This window comes from Lolium rigidum, chromosome 4 (genome assembly GCF_022539505.1).
Source record: "Lolium rigidum isolate FL_2022 chromosome 4, APGP_CSIRO_Lrig_0.1, whole genome shotgun sequence".
NCBI lineage: Eukaryota > Viridiplantae > Streptophyta > Magnoliopsida > Poales > Poaceae > Lolium > Lolium rigidum.
This window is the reverse complement of record NC_061511.1, coordinates 125,172,967-125,191,181: the sequence shown is the minus strand read 5'-3', so window position 1 is coordinate 125,191,181 and position 18,215 is coordinate 125,172,967. Positions and strand designations below refer to the sequence as shown.

The 18,215-nt window shown below is 45.7% G+C and overlaps 2 protein-coding genes across 2 annotated transcripts; both read left to right on the top strand.

The window, feature by feature from the left end:
- Window positions 1–440: 440 nt before the first annotated feature.
- On the top strand, window positions 441–4,621 carry LOC124705543 (uncharacterized protein At1g03900). The gene is made up of 4 exons (XM_047237244.1): window positions 441–667; window positions 748–1,273; window positions 3,736–4,017; window positions 4,153–4,621. The coding sequence occupies exons 2-4, from the start codon at window positions 782–784 to the stop codon at window positions 4,219–4,221; spliced, it is 843 nt and encodes a 280-aa protein (XP_047093200.1). The 5' UTR covers window positions 441–667; window positions 748–781; the 3' UTR covers window positions 4,222–4,621.
- A 681-nt stretch (window positions 4,622–5,302) lies between these two features.
- On the top strand, window positions 5,303–10,186 carry LOC124647478 (serine/threonine-protein kinase tricornered-like). Its single transcript, XM_047187417.1, has 13 exons — window positions 5,303–5,505; window positions 5,841–6,015; window positions 6,096–6,179; window positions 6,274–6,515; window positions 6,598–6,823; window positions 6,972–7,051; window positions 7,135–7,219; window positions 7,439–7,570; window positions 7,685–7,798; window positions 7,887–7,934; window positions 8,037–8,121; window positions 9,881–9,934; window positions 10,026–10,186. The coding sequence occupies exons 1-13, from the start codon at window positions 5,303–5,305 to the stop codon at window positions 10,184–10,186; spliced, it is 1,689 nt and encodes a 562-aa protein (XP_047043373.1).
- Window positions 10,187–18,215: the final 8,029 nt, after the last annotated feature.

The following is an 18,215-nucleotide window of genomic DNA, read 5'->3' as shown; positions in this document are numbered from 1 at the left end:
GTACACCGGAAAGAAGAGTCTCACCACAGCGGTGTGATGTACAATGTACCTCCCACCTTTTGAGCGATGTCTTCGTACCAGACTCCTTGTCCATCACTTCGATTTGATAAAAAAAGAGGAAGAAATATCAAATCCCGAGAAAATAGCACATCAAACAAAACCGAAATACTCCCTCCGTCCCATCAAACTTGTCTAAGATTTGCCAAAATTTCGATGTATCTATATGCATTTAGTGTATAGATATATTTGACTTTGGATAAATCTCAGATAACTTTGGTGGCTCGGAGGGAGTATAAAATCATCGAGGTTGAGGAAAAACCCAGCTCTGCCACTGGTTTTTGGGCCACACGTGTTTGAAAGATTTTACCAATCATAGAAAAACAAACAGAAAGTCAGAAAAAAAAACTACTAGCTAACCTGGAACAAAAGATACACCAGAAGACGAGGTGCAAATTGTAAGTGTAACATTCTGATTTCTGGTGCTTCTCCTCCTCGCACAGTCGCACCTTCCTCCCTTTGATCCCACGTCTTCTCCTTGTCCACCTTTCTTCACATCAAGAACCCCAATCCAAACCTCGAGCTGAAGAAATCCTAAGAAATTCCACGAAATATCTCATTCTGGGCCAGATCGAGCCAGGAATCCGGCACTCTCTGCCCAGCAGCCGAGGTGAGATGATCCGGATCTTTGGTGGTTTATTTACACCCTGTTCTAGTCTGATCTCGTTGCCATTGCATGCTGGATTGTAGCACTGGAATAGAGCGGCGAAGGGGAGGAGCGATCATGTCGTCGTTGCCCGAGGAGGAGGAGGCCTTCGAGCACACGCTGCTGGTGGTGCGGGAGGTGTCGGTGTTCAAGATCCCGCCGCGCACCACCAGCGGCGGCTACAAGTGCGGCGAGTGGCTGCAGACGGACAAGATCTGGACGGGCCGCCTCCGGGTGGTGTCGTGCGGCGACCGATGTGAGATCCGGCTAGAGGACCCGGGCTCCGGGGATCTCTTCGCCGCCTGCTTCGTGCTGCCGGGCCAGAGGGAAAGCGCCGTCGAGACCGTGCTCGACTCGTCGCGTTACTTCGTTCTCCGCATCGAGGACGGCAGGGGCAAGCACGCATTCGTCGGCTTGGGATTCGGCGAGCGCAATGAGGCGTTCGACTTCAATGTCGCACTGTCGGATCACGAGAAGTATGTCAAGAGGGAGCAAGATAAGGAGACCGGTGGCGAGGAGGCAGACGATGGCCAGATTGATATCCATCCAGCGGTCAATCGCCGGCTCAAGGTAACAGAAGTGCCTAGTTTATCTCTTTTCTATTGCTCAGTTATAATTGGGTAATCTGGTTGATCCGAAGTTATATTTTTGCTGCGAAGTTAATTGTTCCTTATCTGAAATAGTATAATCACAATTCAGCAAATGAGTTAGAAATGTTAAGTTTGTAAATTATCTAGTATTCTGCTACAAAATACTGATCTCTTCCTTACATCATGACCGAAAGAAGAATCACAGTTATGCTACTAATTGTTTACTATGCCTTTCGGTGATAAAGAAATTGTACTTTGCTTAGCCAGTAAGAGTATCTTAGGTAATGTGTTGACCAAACCACTGCCATCACTTTATTGTTGCTTCATTTCCCACTGAATTTTTGGCTCACTTTGTGTGTATATCCTTACATTAGTGGTCAAGCAAAAGAACAGTAATGTGTTGGTGGCTCAACCTGAGGCAACCCAATTGCATCCCAACTTAGGTCCTGCAAAGGGATATATTAAGGGTGTGTTTGGTTTTGGAACCAAGTAGAACTTAATGGAATGGTTCCACACCTAGAACACATTCCTTTGTTTGGTTAAGTAGAGGAACGGAAGGAAGTGGTTCCTCTAGAGAGAATATTCCTCCAGTATGCAAAATCAAGTGGTTCCACCGAATCGGTGGAATGTGGTGGAACGGGCATATTGCTATTGCTAACAGTCTCTCCTGCTCACATGCGGCGGTGGGTTAGTACTTAGTTCTCCCCTCGTCTCTCTCTCTCTCTCTCTCTCTCTCTCTCTCTCTCTCTCCCTCTCCTGCTCACACACATGGCGGCCACTGGAGATTTGGGGGCAGAGGAGACCTTCGAACGGTGGCGCTTGACAAGGCGGCAGCAGTCGCGGGGCGAGCTGCTACTGAAGGCCCCCAGCGAGCTGCTAATGGAGAGCGGGGGCGAGCTGCTGAGCGACAGCGATTGCTGGACCTGGGTCAGATACTGAGCGACGAGGTGCTTGGCGACTAGCTAAGCTGTTGGGTACAGCAGATGTTGGGCAACAGGGCAACGCTCCCAGTATTTTAATTGCTGTGTTGGGTCATTAATTACCGATTTGGAAGCTAATTGCTAACATGTACTGTCTAATGGCAGATTTGAACAGCATGTATGCTATTCCATTCCTCCAGACCGAACATGAGATGGAACCATTCCATTCCATGTCATTTTCTTCAACAAAACACATCGATGGAACCATTCCATTACGTTCTACTTGGTTCCAAAACCAAACACACCTTAAGAGCACATATAATGAACACAGCTATAGATTCATAATGCGTCACAATGAATTTGGTTTCTAATTTTTTTTTAAAAACGAGACCAACAGGGAGGGACCCTGTGGCATTTTATTAAGAAGAAGCTATGGGCACAACCACCTGCAGAGCTGGGGTTCGAACGCGTGTCGCAGGTAGCGCGTGCAGCTTAACCTCACGCCGCTAGCCATCTGGTCGATGCCCAGATCCCTAAAAACGAGACCAACAGGGAGGGATCCTGCATTCCTGCGGCATTTTATTAAGAAGAAGCTACGGGCACAACCACCTGCGGAGCTGGGGCTCGAACGCGGGCAGCGCGTGCAGCTTAACCGCACTCCGCTAGCCATCTGGTCGACGACCAGATCTAAAACGAGACCAACAGGGAGGGACCCTGCGGCATTTTATTAAGAAGAAGCTACGGGCACAACCACCTGCGGAGCTGGGGCTCGAACGCGGGTCGCGGGTAGCGCGTGCAACGCTGTTGCACGCCGCTAGCCATCTGGTCGACGCCCAGATCCCAAAAAAGGAGGGATGCAACACGAGGACTTTCCAGGAGGCCACCCATCCTAGTACTACTCTCGCCCAAGCACGCTTAACTTCGGAGTTCTGATGGGATCAACAGGCCTGACATCGCGGTGAGAACACGACAAAGCAAAACACTAAATTTTAGCTAAGTGATTTTTTATTGCACGTATAGGTGAGAATCATTCTGTTGATGGCTCCTAGTCGTTGCAGCACTGCACCCAAAAAATGGTGCCAGACAATGGTGTTTAGCCATCTGGGTTCTACTGGATTTAAGACTCTACACCTCTACACATGAATTGTTCATCCCATGTCCTTTCTCATCTTTTTCAATGAGTTTTTGTAAACTGTGCTCACATAGAAGTCCTACATGTCTAAAGGTTTACTAGAGTTCTCTTTTTTCTTGGTTATTATCATGACTTGATATCTGTTATATGACAAAACATTTTTTTGGGTCTATTATTCTTGTAGATGCGAATATTTTAAGCTGAGGTGCACTTCTTTTCAGCATCCTTGTTAAATGCATGTGTGCTTTCTAATAGATTCTCTTTATATATAAGGGGTTAAGGCGTCAACTCGACATTGAATTGGGAGTTCAGTTTTGCCTCATGCATGCCCCGTGTGGTTGTATGTCTGTTCTTGTGCATGAGCTTTTGATGATGTCCCTGCTGTTGTAGGAAGGTGAAACCATTAGGATAAACGTAAAGAACAAGCCATCAACTGGAAGTGGCATGCTTTCCTCTGCTGGTTTATCTGGTGGAGTCACTGAAAAACCAAAGGCAAGCATGCTCCTTGCACCACCACCGGGTGCAACTGGGAAGCTTCGATCTCCACTTCCACCTCCACCTAATGACTCTGCATCTGCAAGATTGAGTTCTGGACAGAATGCTGGGACCAGGGCCCCGAAAGAACCTATCAAGAAAAACAAAGACCCATTTTCAGATATTTCTGCTCTAGAGGTCAGAATATTATCTCCTACTTCTACTAGTCTCTATATTTCTTACACTATATGCTTGTAATAATACCTGCCCATTTGTATTTTTTAATGGATGACACAATCCCTTTTCTTACTTCTTTCATTATCAATGGTGCAGAGAAGCTTACCCTCATCGACTGAATTAGGACAAACAAAAAGCACAGGTGCTGGATGGGCGGCATTTTGACAAGGGATTTGCTATCTGCTGTTGATAACCTTTGCTCTGCAAAAAGGATGAACATTGTGTGACTCAAAAAGTACACACACTTCTACTTACTGGAAGACTCTATCCTTCGAATTCACATGGCGAAAATGACGATCTGCATCCACTTGGTACTCGAAAAATAAACATTTAGGAAGGTGCTGTTATCCATCAGGGCATCGAACCACATGGATTCAGGGAGCTCAAAAAGTCTGAATATAAGTGTGGCTTTCCTTGTTTATCGTATTTGTGTTGTCAGATCTGATATACTGAAACCAGAATCATACTGACATCCACTTGTATTTGTGCCCTGAAAGATTGCAGAGTACTGTTTATGCAAAAAAAAACTTGTTTTATTGGATCATTTGATAAGATTCATTTGAAACCAGTGCGTCTTGTTTGTTCTCTGCAGTGTTCTGATATGTTTTGCACAATAACTACATAAACATTCAGAATAGCAGCATGAATAGTCATGAGAATATCTCTGGGAATATGAAGTAAAACTCATATTCCAAAACCCCCGAAAAACTACTCTTTGCGGAAAGGACTAAAATAAAGAGTTGCTGCAAAGTTGTAAACATTTCATGATACATCGACGCCTGCAGAATGCCATACAAAAAACAGAAAAATATGACAGTATAAAAAATATTCACGAACATAGTGCAGCAACTTCAACAAGTTTTGCCTTTAATCTTACAATGGATCGTTTTTACATTTCTTCTGTCTTAGAAAACCCTCTCAACAGCCACTCATTTCACTATCTATTCTTAGCATCCTTGTTTGTAGCCTGCAGGCTGGCTTCTCTTCCACCACCGAAAACATTTGATTACTATATTTCGACGTGCCAGAGCCTGAAATCCAGGCCGAAATTCCCCATCATTTTGGAGCCATGCAAACAAAATTGTGATACTAATCTTTTGGTGGCAGTTCATTCACTTGCAGATCACACTGGATTGTCACCCCAAACAAGATTTGCCTCGCATGAGAGAAGTATTGGATGCAGTTTCTGCATAGATAACTGTGCCTCGTAGGCATTGTTATCTTTGCTGTTCTTCTCCTGGTCACAATGGATTCTGCGAGGAGCTGGTTCAACAAGCTCCAAACGAAAGAAAAATCCATCGGCAAGAAGAAAGAGTTGCCTCCAAATGGCAAGGAAGGGACCGATGACGCACCATCCAGCGCCACGAAGCAAAGGGTCGCCGCCGCGAAGCAGTACATCGAGAAGCACTACAAGGAGCAGATGAAACATCTGCAGGACAGGAAAGAGAGGTAAGTAATGAGGATCCATGCCACATCTTAGGCAATTGTCATAGGTTTGTCAATGAGATATAGAGTTTTACCACATCCAGAATGATCATTATGATTTGTGAGACCTTTTGTGTGCCATTTTCATTCATCCAAGTAATCCTCAATAAGATCAGATGGGCAATGATATGTTCCTGAAAACTTAGTGCTAACAAGATCAGATGGGAAATGATAGGTTCATGAATATAACATTATATGCTCGTAGATTGATTTTGCTCGTGATGGCATTTTACATTGCTTGCCACTGTTTAATTTCAGAGCGCATATTTTAACTTGTGTTTTTTTCGTTCATAATGTAGACGGTATAGTTTTGAAAAGAAACTTGCAGACGCCAATGTGTCTGAGGAGGAGCAGAACAACATCCTGAAGCAATTTGAGAAAAAAGAAACAGAGTACATGCGTTTGCAAAGGCACAAAATGAGTGTTGATGATTTTGACCTGCTTACAATGATAGGAAAAGGAGCATTTGGTGAGGTAAATCCATTCAAATGTAGACCACTCTTCATCATGTTTCTCTATCTTTTTTTCTCTCCATGCTGCAAACTTTCCTTTAGGTCAGGGTCTGCAGAGAGAAGACCACAGGGAATGTTTATGCAATGAAGAAACTCAAGAAGTCAGAAATGCTTCGCCGAGGTCAGGTATGACTATCTCTTGGATAGGATTTTAGTTGTATCATTTACATCGATTTTACCATTTAGTCTCCGATCGATACATACATTCGATTTCACACAGGTTGAGCATGTCAGAGCTGAAAGGAACCTCCTTGCTGAAGTGGACCATCATTGCATTGTGAAGCTGTATTGTTCATTCCAAGACAGTGAGTTTCTGTATCTCATCATGGAGTACCTTCCTGGAGGAGACATGATGACACTGTTGATGAGAAAAGACACACTAACCGAAGAGGAGGCGAGGTTCTACGTAGGCGAAACGGTTCTCGCCATAGAAGCAATCCACAAGCACAACTACATCCACAGGTATGTGTTCAGAACCTATAAATGGTACGGAGTACTTGATCTTTCAGCGATGTTCTTATGAACTTGGTGCCTGATCTTTCAGAGATATCAAACCTGATAATCTGCTCCTAGATAGACATGGCCACTTGAGACTGTCGGATTTTGGGCTATGCAAACCGCTAGACTATGCAGCCTTCCCTGACCTGAATGAGAAGGATGCCACACCTAATAGAACGTCGTCGGCTCATGGTGATGGGAAACAGCAAACAACGCCAAAACGCTCCCAACAAGAACAGCTGGAGCACTGGCAAAAGAATAGAAGAACTTTGGTCAGTATTACCTAGCATCTTACTGTACTGACCAAACTCATTAGAGCATATCTCAATCCGACTATAAGAGTGCTGGTGTGGTTACTGGTTCGGTTGCCTTGTGTGATGATTATTTCCGTGTTTCTGAGAAGCTGCTAAATGATCGCAGGCTTACTCCACTGTTGGTACACCAGACTACATTGCCCCAGAAGTTCTTCTGAAGAAAGGTTATGGAATGGAGTGCGACTGGTAATCGTAATTTGTGCTATATCACATGCCATTGCATCTCTTGAGTTTACACCTAAAGATAAAATGTTTCCCTACTTTTTTAGGTGGTCCCTTGGAGCTATCATGTATGAAATGCTAGTGGGCTATCCCCCCTTCTACTCGGATGAGCCTATGACAACTTGCAGAAAGGTAGTACTCCCTCTGAGGCTCTGATCCATAATACCTGTCGTGGCTTTAGTTAAAATTTAAACTAATTTGAACTAAAACTACAACAAGTATTATGGATCAGAGGGAGCAATGTATTTCAGGCTTTCAGCTATGAACATTATTGTTCTTGGTCCTCCTACTGCCTAAATCATGATGATTTCCATGCCATTTTTCCTGATGTGCATATGTGGGCCACTTCAGATAGTAAACTGGAGAACACATCTGAAATTTCCTGAAGAAGCAAGGCTAACGACGGATGCAAAAGATCTGATAAGTAAACTCTTATGCAACGTAGACCAACGCCTCGGTACAAAAGGTGCAGAGGAAATTAAGGTTGTTACGTGTCCTTTTAAAATACCATGAAATGTGCCTCAGATAAAATGTTTGAGTTGTTTCAAAAACGATTACTGCATTTTTGTTCATAGTACTTTTCATGTTTAATATTAGGAGCACTCCTGGTTTAATGAAGTAGACTGGAACAAATTATACGAAACAGAAGCTGCATATTTGCCGCAAGTAACGGATGATTTGGACACTCAGAATTTTGAGAAATTTGAAGAGGTTGGCAGTTATATTTATTCTAAGCAAATATAGTTCTTCGTCTCCAAAATCAGTACAAGAGTTTTAAGTCTCTAAGTTGTATTTGCAGTCTTCAGATCACTGTCAAGCTTCATCGAAGACAGGCCCTTGGAGGAAGGTAATTTTGCCTTTATGCATAAACTCGTCGTTAGCTTTACAAATTTCGATCTATCCCCCTTTTTAATGTATATTCCTATCTATTATGTCATTGGTCTTGCAGATGCTTTCTTCAAAGGACTTGAATTTTGTGGGATACACATACAAGAACTTTGAACTTGTGAATGATGATGAAGTCCTTGAAATGGGTACTGTGTACTTTCCACTTTATTTAAATAACTATGTTTGTCTCTTCCATTACTGTATTTTTTTCTTATTATAGCCAATCAGATGAACAGATATATGTTGCATGCCTGGAACTGTGTCGACATGTAAAATTATTCCCCTCGTATCATTTTTCATAACATGCATATGTTTGGGTTTGTTATTTTCCACATTTTGAATGTAGCCTACTGGACTAGTCGTTTACTGAACCACGTGCCCCAACTAGATAATCCAAAAGCTCAACCTGATGGAGAAATATATGGACAATTATCTTATGGAGCCAATATATTTCAAGGGTCGTGAGTTTAAACTAAACCACTCTCTGTTTTGAATCATGAACTGTTGTGATTGGTTTTACTTTAACCATGAACTATGAAATCGGCTATAATAAATCCTGGACTTTCTAAAACCGTTTAAAGGCTATGAAAAATAGTTTGATACTTGGAGCCTTTCAGAAAAATGTGAAACAAAGTCATGGATGTATAGAGTTCTATGAAATGATAAGCCAGCACAATTCATCCAAATTTTCACTATTAATGTCATGTGCAAAAATGACAAGTTAAATTTATTCGTCATTTTTTTTCTCTCCAACACTAATGATCGTATTATTTGATGATTTTTCCAGCTTACTTCATAGCTGAACTGTCTAAGATTCTTTGGAAATCTTGAAATACATAACACCCCCACGTAATCTTGACCTTATTATTTAAAATTCTAGAGTGGTTTTGCACCTCAAAGCTTCAGGAGAAAAAAGATAATCTGCGAACGCACGGGAACGTTGCAGATTGAAGATGCAAATAGTCATCCAAAAATCTCTGTTTAAAATAGCACACTATAGCTCGGCTATAGCCGTTCGCGATGCCCGCGGCTACGGCTAGAGCCTTTAAAGGCTAAATGGAAATATCCTCTAATAGCATGGCTATAGTCCGGCTATAGCTATTTAGCCTAATAGCGACTATCTTCCCGCTCAACCGGCCCAAAAAAATTTGACCCAAAATTTTCCAAGCGACCAAATTTATGAACATCACTATATCATGAACTGTTGCTACTTAATAATGTTGTAATATTTGGACATAAGTATGTCCTTAATTATCTATGAACTATGTTTTTAACAGAACAATATATGAACTATGTTACTATGTTATGTATCTGTGAATTATTGATCATATATATAATTATATGCTGCCGTAATATTGAATTTTCCGTATTATTTAACAAATCGGCTATATGGTCTTAGCCCGCTATAGTCTGGCTATAGCCTTTTATAGCTTCAGAAATCTCCGGGGCTATAGGCTATAACCCGCTATTTTAAACAGAGCCAAAAATATGAAAATCTGTCTTCCTTAAGAGTTAAGACAGTGACAAGAGAAATCTTGTATCTCTTGTTATTTTTGCACATGACACCAATTATCACATATTATTTGATGACTTTTCACGCATTTTTGGAAAATCCGAGATACAATTCCACTATCCAAAACCGTACCAGAGTTCAGATTAAACGGTTTCAGGAAAAATCAGGCTTTGCTTAGAGTTCAAGTCAGACTGAGCAGTGAGCACCATAGTTTAGGGTTTAGTAAGGCCACAACAACAACACAAAAGTAATAAAGCACAACATGTTTCTTTTAGAGTGGTCTCCTTTTATTTATTATTATTTTTAAAATATATAAATATGTCAGGCTGCTGTAGTAATCATGTTCTTGCTTACTAAGAATGTCTTGTCTAATCCACTCCGTACGCACACAGCTGGGCTGAAGAAGAAAGAGAAAGCAAAGAGACCAAGCGTCAAATCCCTGTTTGGTACGCAGTACTTACCATTCGTAAGTTTCAGTTAAGAAAATACCTTCTATACTATATGATTTTGACTCGCACTTGATATTGCCTTACGTAGATTCGCCTGAAGGAGAGGAGCAGCAGCAACCAGCGGCCGCCGAAGATGACAGCAACGAAGGGAGCGTCGAGAGCGGGAAGACGGAGCCTGAGCTGACGAGGAGCCTCAGCTTGCCGTCTTCCTCTGCCGACAAACCCAGCCTCACTTTACCATCGGATTAATCACAACATCGCTTCTTTCATTTCTCCTCTGAACAAATGGCCAGCGGTACTCCTCGATTGACCTAGAAACATATGGATTATGGATGCATGCTCTGGATATGTGTGCCCCTGTGGTGTGTTCGGTTCTAAAACGACGTGAAATGGAATGGAATGATTCCGTTTCAAAAGATATGGCGTGTTTGGTTCTGAAACAACGTGGAATGGAATGAAATGATTTCGTTTAAGAGAAATGAAATGGTTCCATCACGTGTTCGGTTTACATAAAAAAAATAGAAAGGAAATGATACCTTTTTTGTTCGGTTGAGAGAATTGGAGAGTAGAACGGAATGAGGTTAAAATAATCTTTTGTCTCAAAATCATAGTTAACAATGGTAAATGGTTTTTTAATCTCAAGATCGTAAGTAACAGCGTCTAATGGCCTTTTTAATCTCAAAATCGTAATTAACAATATTTTTTATTCGGTTGGGGAAAAATGGAGAGCAAAATAGAATGAGGTTAAACTTTAAACGTTTGTCCCAAAATCATAATTAACAGTGGCAAATGGCCTTTTTAATCTCAAAATCATAATTAATAATAGCTAATTATTTTTCAGTTGTGGAATGCTTCGCAATTCATAGCGGCTAATTATTAGCCGTTCCACCATATTTCACATATTCAGTGGAATGGGTGCAATTTGCATATGAGAAGACTATTTCCTTTCGAGAAACCACTTGATTCTGTTCCATTTCATAACCAAACACAAGAATTAGCTCATGATTCTATTTCATTTCACTTTATTCTGGAACCGAATACACCTATCTGTATTCTGTAGCGCAGCATATTGGTACCCTAATTGAAAAATGGAATGGAATAGTCTAGGGCCTCTAGGCAGCCTCGCCTTATGGTGTCCGAGAGTGTAGAGGGATCGATCACAACAAACGGCAGTCGACGAGGATTTCATGTTCGGTTTCATCGCATAATAGCATCTCTAGCATGGGAGCTAAAGCATGTGGTGTTGGGGTTGGCGTCTCTTGAATGCACAATCGCGAGGCAAAGATCGAGAATCAGATGGTTAAGAGAAGGGGACGCTAACACCAAGTTGTTCCATGCGGCAATGGGAGGAGAACCAAGAACTACATTGCATCGGTGAGAGTAGGAGAGGAGATAGTGACAACTCAGGAGAGAAAGAACGAGGTGTTCACCGAGGAGTATGACAGGCTCATTGGGAGCATTCAAAATAGGGAACACACCCTAGACCTGGAGGCTTTAGACATCCCTGTTGCGGACTTGAGCGAGCTGGACTCCATGTTTACGGAGGAGGAGGTTTGGAACACAATCCGTGAGATGCCAGGAGATAGGGCGCCAGGACCGGATGGGTTTCCCGGTGCTTTCTACCAGCGTGCATGGCCAATCATAAAGCCTGACATCCTTGCCGGCCTCATGAAGTTATGTGTTGGAGATGGCAGAGGCTTCGCCCGGCTGAATCGAGCGCTAATCACCTTGATACCTAAGAAACCGGAGGCTATGGAGACCAAGGACTTCAGGCCTATAAGCCTGGTGCATAGCTTTGCCAAGCTGTTCTCGAAAATCATTGCCAATAGGCTACGGCCAAGGCTTGGAGAGATCGTTAGCATGAATCAATCAGCGTTCATCAAACACAGGAGTTTGCATGACAACTTTGTTCTTGTGAGGCAAGTGGCCAGGAAGATTAACATGAGGAGGCAGACTGGAGTCCTGCTAAAGCTAGACCTAGCTCGTGCTTTTGATTCCATCTCTTGGAGCTTCTTGTTTGAGGTGTTGAGGAGAATGGGGTTTGGAGAGAGGTTCTTAAAATGGATAGCTCTGCTGCTATACACGGCAAACACGAAGGTTATGGTGAATGGTGTTCCAGGCGACCACATTTACCATGGCCGAGGCTTGAGACAGGGTGACCCCACGTCACCCATGCTTTTTGTGGCGACCATGGAGACTCTCTCCGCCATGGTCACCAAGGCGGCTGGAGAGGGACTCTTCGGGGACTTAGCCTCCATCTCACCCTTACAGAGGATCTCGGTTTACGCCGATGATGTTGTTATGTTCATCAAACCGGAGTACAATGAGTTGAGATTGGTGAGTCTTATGCTCAGTATGTTTGGAGAGGCCTCGGGCCTGCGAGTAAACTTCAGGAAGACGACGGCCACTCTGATTCGAGGAACACAGGAAGAGGAGGAGAGGACTACACAGATGTTGGGATGTGAGTTGGCGAGGTTCCCAATTAGGTACCTGGGGCTCCAGTTGGCGCTCAGGCCTTTATCCAAGGCTGAGTGGCAGCCGCTTTTGGACCAGGTTATCAAGTGCGTACATGTGTGGCAAAGAGGACTCATCAAGAGAGAGGGGAGACTAGTCCTGATCAATTCAGTTGTCGCGGCTAGAGCAGTGCACCAAATGGTGGTCGCGGAGGCGCCGGTTTGGCTTTTGGAGGATATAAACATGTGGTTGAGAGCTTTCTTTTGGGCCGGTAAGGATGAGGTGCATGGGGGCCAGTGCCTAGTGGCTTGGCGGAGCATATGCAAACCAAAGGAGTTCGGCGGCTTGGGGGTGAAAGACTTGAGTTTGCAAGGCCTCGCCTTGAGGTTGAGATGGATGTGGCTCAGACGCACGGACCCGACGAGGCCTTGGCAAGGCCTACCCGGGTTGAATGATCCACTTGTGGTGGGAGTGTTCCAGAGTCTAGCGCGCTTTATGGTAGGGGATGGACGGTTGACCTACTTCTGGAGGGATAGATGGATAGGAGGTTACACTGCGGAGGAGTTGGCGCCGGAGGTTTTCGCCATGGTTACCACTAGGCGGAAGAACACCCGTCTGGTAGCGGAGGCCCTGCAGGGGGATGCGTGGATAGATGACATACCAGGGGAGATGACGGAGGAGCTCTGGAGGCAATGCCTAGTCCTGTGGGAGGCGGTGGAGGATGTCGAGAGAGACGTCTCCACACCAGACCGCATACTTTGGAAAGGTGCGGAGTCTGGAGCTTACTCGGCAAAATGCACGTATGAGATGCTATGCCAAGGGAGTGTGAGATGGAGCATGAGTACGCCGGTTTGGGGCTCCTTTTCACCCATGAAATGCAAGATCTTCGCATGGTTGGCTCTGAGATACCGCTTGTGGACATCGGATAGGAGGGCAAGACATGGGTTGCAAGAGCACCCGAATGCGTGTAATTTTCGTTGCGAAAAGTGAGGCACTAGAACAGATTTCCTATTTTCGTACCGTGAAATGGTATATTTCTCAATAAAAAGTACTACCTCTGTCCATAAATAGATGTCTTAGATTTATCAAATTTTGGATGTATGTAAACAATATTTAGTGTATAATATATCTAAATTTAGACAAATATAAGACATCTATTTATGGAAGGAGGGAGTATATTTCTTCCATCTTCTTTCCACAGCCATGCCCGCTGTTCGTGCTCTGCCCCGTCCCCGCTCTAGCATGCCCACCGCTCGCTCCGTTCCTACTCCGGCCGGCCGTGCTCGCCCCGTACCGTTCGGCCGCGCCCTCGCTCCGCCCGTGCCCACCTCCGCCCCGGCTGGCTCACCTACACCCATGCTTTGGCCCGCCGCGCCTGCCTTCGCACCTGCTTTGGCCGGCCATGCCCGCCCCCGCTCCGACCGGCTGTGGCTCTGCCCTGGCCGCGTCCGTGTCAGGACCCGGAAGTTCCTGACGGCGTCGACCGGAGAGGAGGAAGAAGGGGAGCTCCGGTGGCTCAGATCTACGCAGCTACGACATGGTAAAGTAAACAAGACAAGGAAAATAACTTAGGGTTTTCATTAGCGTGCCTCCCATCCTCCCACTCCTACTCTTTTATAACCGAAGAGCAGGACCACACTGATTAACAATTTGTGCTTATTACAACATAAACATGCTTAACGCGTGATAAGGGAGGCCCGATCTTCTCAGTAAGCGACGGAGGTGATGATGATCACGGGATGAACACAGCGGAGATACACGATGATGAAGTGGATGATAACTTGTATGACGCAACGAAGTCTCTCGATTGATCCCTATCACCAATGCAACATCTCTCAACCCTGCAAGATATTCGCAACTCCACACACTTGCGCACGTAGCCGCCGACCACGAAGCAGTAAGTTGCAACCGTCTAATTCCCAATGGAACAGCTGATCACACAAGACTTTCAGGGGTTTACACCAAATCAAGGCAACATGTTGTAGAGATTCAATAGAGTTGCAAAGCAATCAACTATGAACTAGGGTTTATCTTAAACGTGCTCTAAACCTAATTTGGGGGCGTCCTGGGCAGTTATATAGGGGTTCAGGACGACCTCGGGTCGAAAAGATACATAGAAAACCGACCCAGATCGGATCTGGTCGAGACAGACTCGGAGTCGGCCGGTCATACGGCCGGGCGCCCGGGCCTGGGACCGGGCCATCCGGTTCCAACCGGGTCTGGCACCGGGTGGTGACCGGGCTAAGCGTCCGGGCTTACTGGATAGTGCCCGGTTGGACAAGCTGGGGATCCGTTCGGCGCCGGGCTGGGCCGGTCGGGCGCCCGGTTGGACCGGGCCTGGGACCGAGCTCGCCGGCGTGGCGGCCGGTCTAACCGGGCCTGGAGCCGGCCTGGACTTCTTCTTCTCCCCTCGCGCATACCTCCCTCTCCTCCCTCGCGCTTCCATGGGATGTCTGCTTGTTCAGCTTCATGGCCAGCTCCATGTCCAGCTTCACGTCCAGCTTCTTGTCCAGCTGCTTCTCTCCTCCTCGTGCGATGCTTGCTCCCTCCTCATACCTGATCATGCATAAGTAATAGGACTTAGGGAGTATAAAGTTCTCATCGATCAAAGTATCACTTAGGAAGAAGTTCACCTGTTGTTTGAGTAGCTTCGCACGGGCTCGTGTCATTGGTCCAATCCTGACTTCATTGGACTTGAGCTTCACATCAGCATCGTCTTCATCTTGCAATGACGGAGGTAGTAGTGTAGTAGGGATGTCCTCATCAGCGCGCGAAAGTAGCGGTTCAAAAAGGTAAAGACATCCTATCAATGATTGACGAAGCGAAGGATCTGGACCGTCCGTTGCCGAAGGGGTGTCGATGTTGTTGACTGTTCCTGACACTGCCCCCTCCTGAAGACAAGACTTCAAGGCTTGAACACCGGGAAGGTAGCTTGCATGAAGTCCGCGTCTTCCCATGTCACCTCCTCCTCCGTCATGCCTTCCCAATGGATCAACCACTGTGGAACGGCCACCTCGTACTCTCCATTGCTCCTGGGAACCTATCGGTGCTGCAGTATTGTTAGTGGGGATTGTTTGAGCTTACCCGTCGGTGTGAGCAGGGTCAGTCTTGGATTTGTCCTTTTTTCCTAACCAATATCACAGGAGAAGAAAAAGGGCTTTTGCTTATTCTTATTTCCTTATTCTTTAGCATTTCTTTGATCACTTGTTCAACAACATTCTTCTGGCTGTGTGACATCCTGTAGGGCCTGATGTTAGGTGGCTTAGCATCAGGGAACAGTGGGAGATGATCACAATCTCTTGGTGGAGGCAGACCCATTAGTGGCTGGAAAATATCCTGGAATTGATGCAGTGAAGTACTGACTGGCTCAGACACTGGTGATTGTATTTCTTCAGTTTCGACAGTCTCAGTTTGCACACTGCAGAGCCAGTACCCCGAGGCTCCTTTGGCAATTAATTTGTTGCATTTCTCAGATGATATGAGGAGCTTGTCTGTGGGAAAGAGGTGATCCTTTAGAGTGAGAACCTGGCCATCTACTCCAATCATTAGTTGCCTCTTGAGAAAATCAAAGGTGACTGGGTTGTGCTGTTTGAACCAGTTAATTAACCCCCAGGATAACATCCGATCCTTGTAGCTCCAGTATTTTGAAGTTGGTGGTGAATTTATGGCCTTATATACTGAAGTGATAGTTGTAAGCTGTAGCTGTAGAAGAAAGGGTGCCACCACCAGCTACTTTGACTTTCCTCTGTTTGGTTGCAGAGAAGGGAATGTTGTGAGCTTGAGCAAATTTCAGGTCCATGAATGTGTCAATACTGCCAGTATCAGCTAAGGCAACTGCTGTGGCTTTGTTCAGTCTAAGCAATAGAGAAATTGTGGAGTCACCAGGACATCCATTGTAAGCCGCAGATGATATATTCATGAGTTGTTCCTGCTCTCATGGGATATCAATACCTGCCTCTATTTGTGGTGCTTGCTGCATGTCAACAGGTTGGAGCTGCACCTCCTCTACTGCTGGTATCTCCATGTCCTGGTCATTGCCTTGCATTTCGATTTTCGATTACTTGTAAGGCCCTTATCATAGGTTGAAATTTGTGCCCAATAATCCAATTTTCTGGACAGTACCAGCATTTGCGAGATTCCCTTGCTTTGTCATTTGCTGATCTGTGTCGGTTATCCCTTGGCAATATTGGTCTGTTTGGTGGAGGAGGAACTCGAGCTAGAGGGAGGAATTGTCTAGGTCATCTGGTGGCAGAATTGGATGCCTTTTCATATTGCCTGGCATACCAGTATGCAGATAGCAAGGATTCGGGTTTTAGCACTGCACCTGATGCTTGATATTTTCCTTCAGTCCACTGACAAAACGGTCGACAAAGAAATCCTGAGGCAAGTAATTCCTTTCCCTCTTCATTTGAGTCATCCATGTTTCATATGAATCTATGTATGCACTCATTGTTGTCACTTGTTTGAGCAACTGCAGTTGATCCATGGGATCATTTGAGACTGCATCTGGAAAACGGTGAATGAGCACTTGGCTCAATTGCTGCCATGATAACTCTTGTAGGTTGATGCCTGATGTACTGATCCATGTCTTTGCTTGTCCTCTGATGTGTGCTAGACCCCACTTGACCCTGGGTATGTTGACGAGCTCCAAGATGTCCTCACATTCAAGGAGCCAGGCCCTTGGTGATTCACCCATGAAAATCGGCAATTCGACATGTGGTATACGCAGATGCACCTCATAATTGTTTTGATAGTGTTGTGGAGGAGGAAATCTCTGTGGAGGATATGGTTGTGTGTAGGTGTGCTGGGTTTGATGTGTGGTTGGATGGTTGTGGGGTGGAGTATGGGTCTGTGGTAGTGGATGTTGGGGTGGTGGAATTTGCTGGTTTTGGCTGAAAGGTGGGTGGAATTGTTGTGGGTAATATGGGTTTTGGGAGGTGTTGGGGTCGGTGGAAGTGTTTGGTTGATGGGAAGAAGTTTGTTGATACATCTGGGGGTGGGTGTGTGGGTTTGAGACGTGGTGGATGTGGTGGATCGGTGGTGGTATGGTGTTGGTGATGGAAGTGGCGTAGAGGAGCGGTGTATGTGTAAACTGGTTGTGTGGGTGGTGCAAAGGTTGTGGTTTTTGGAGGGAAGGTTGGGTGTGGTAGGTGTTCTAGCGTCAAGGCGCCGAATTGGGGCGGTGTCGGGAGGGTGGTGACCGGCGTCGATGCTGGGGTGGAGACTTCCAAGATCGGCGACAAGGAGACATGGGGCGGTGGTGGTGGAGTGGAAAGGAGGTGTCTTTGGGTGGTGGGAAGGTTGGAATGGTCGGTAGTTGCGATCCCTGCAACACTAGCGTACGACATGGACGTGAACAAAGCAGCTAGCATCTGGGTCATACGAGACATCTCACCTTGCATCGCGGACAGGGGTACGGATGTGTGAGCGGAGGATTGCTCGTGCTTGTCCAGGCGGCGGCGGATGGCACAGACCTCGCGTCGGAGTCAGGCCATGCGTTGCTCGTCCTCGGGGTCATCGTCGTTCGACGTGGCGGCGTGGCCGTCGCCGCGGGCGCGGCGCTCTCGCGAGACAGATCGCGATCTGACATCACCGGGCATGGTGGTGGTTGTTGGGGTAGGAGGGAGGGTAGCGTTGCGGATCTGGGGAAGGGAGGATGGGTGTTGGCTCGCTCTGATACCACCTTGTCAGGACCCGGAAGCTCCTGACGGCATCGACCGGAGAGGAGGAAGAAGGGGAGCTCTGACGGCTCAGATCTATGCAGCTACGACATGGTAAAGTAAACAAGACAAGGAAAATAACTTAGGGTTTTCATTAGCGTGTC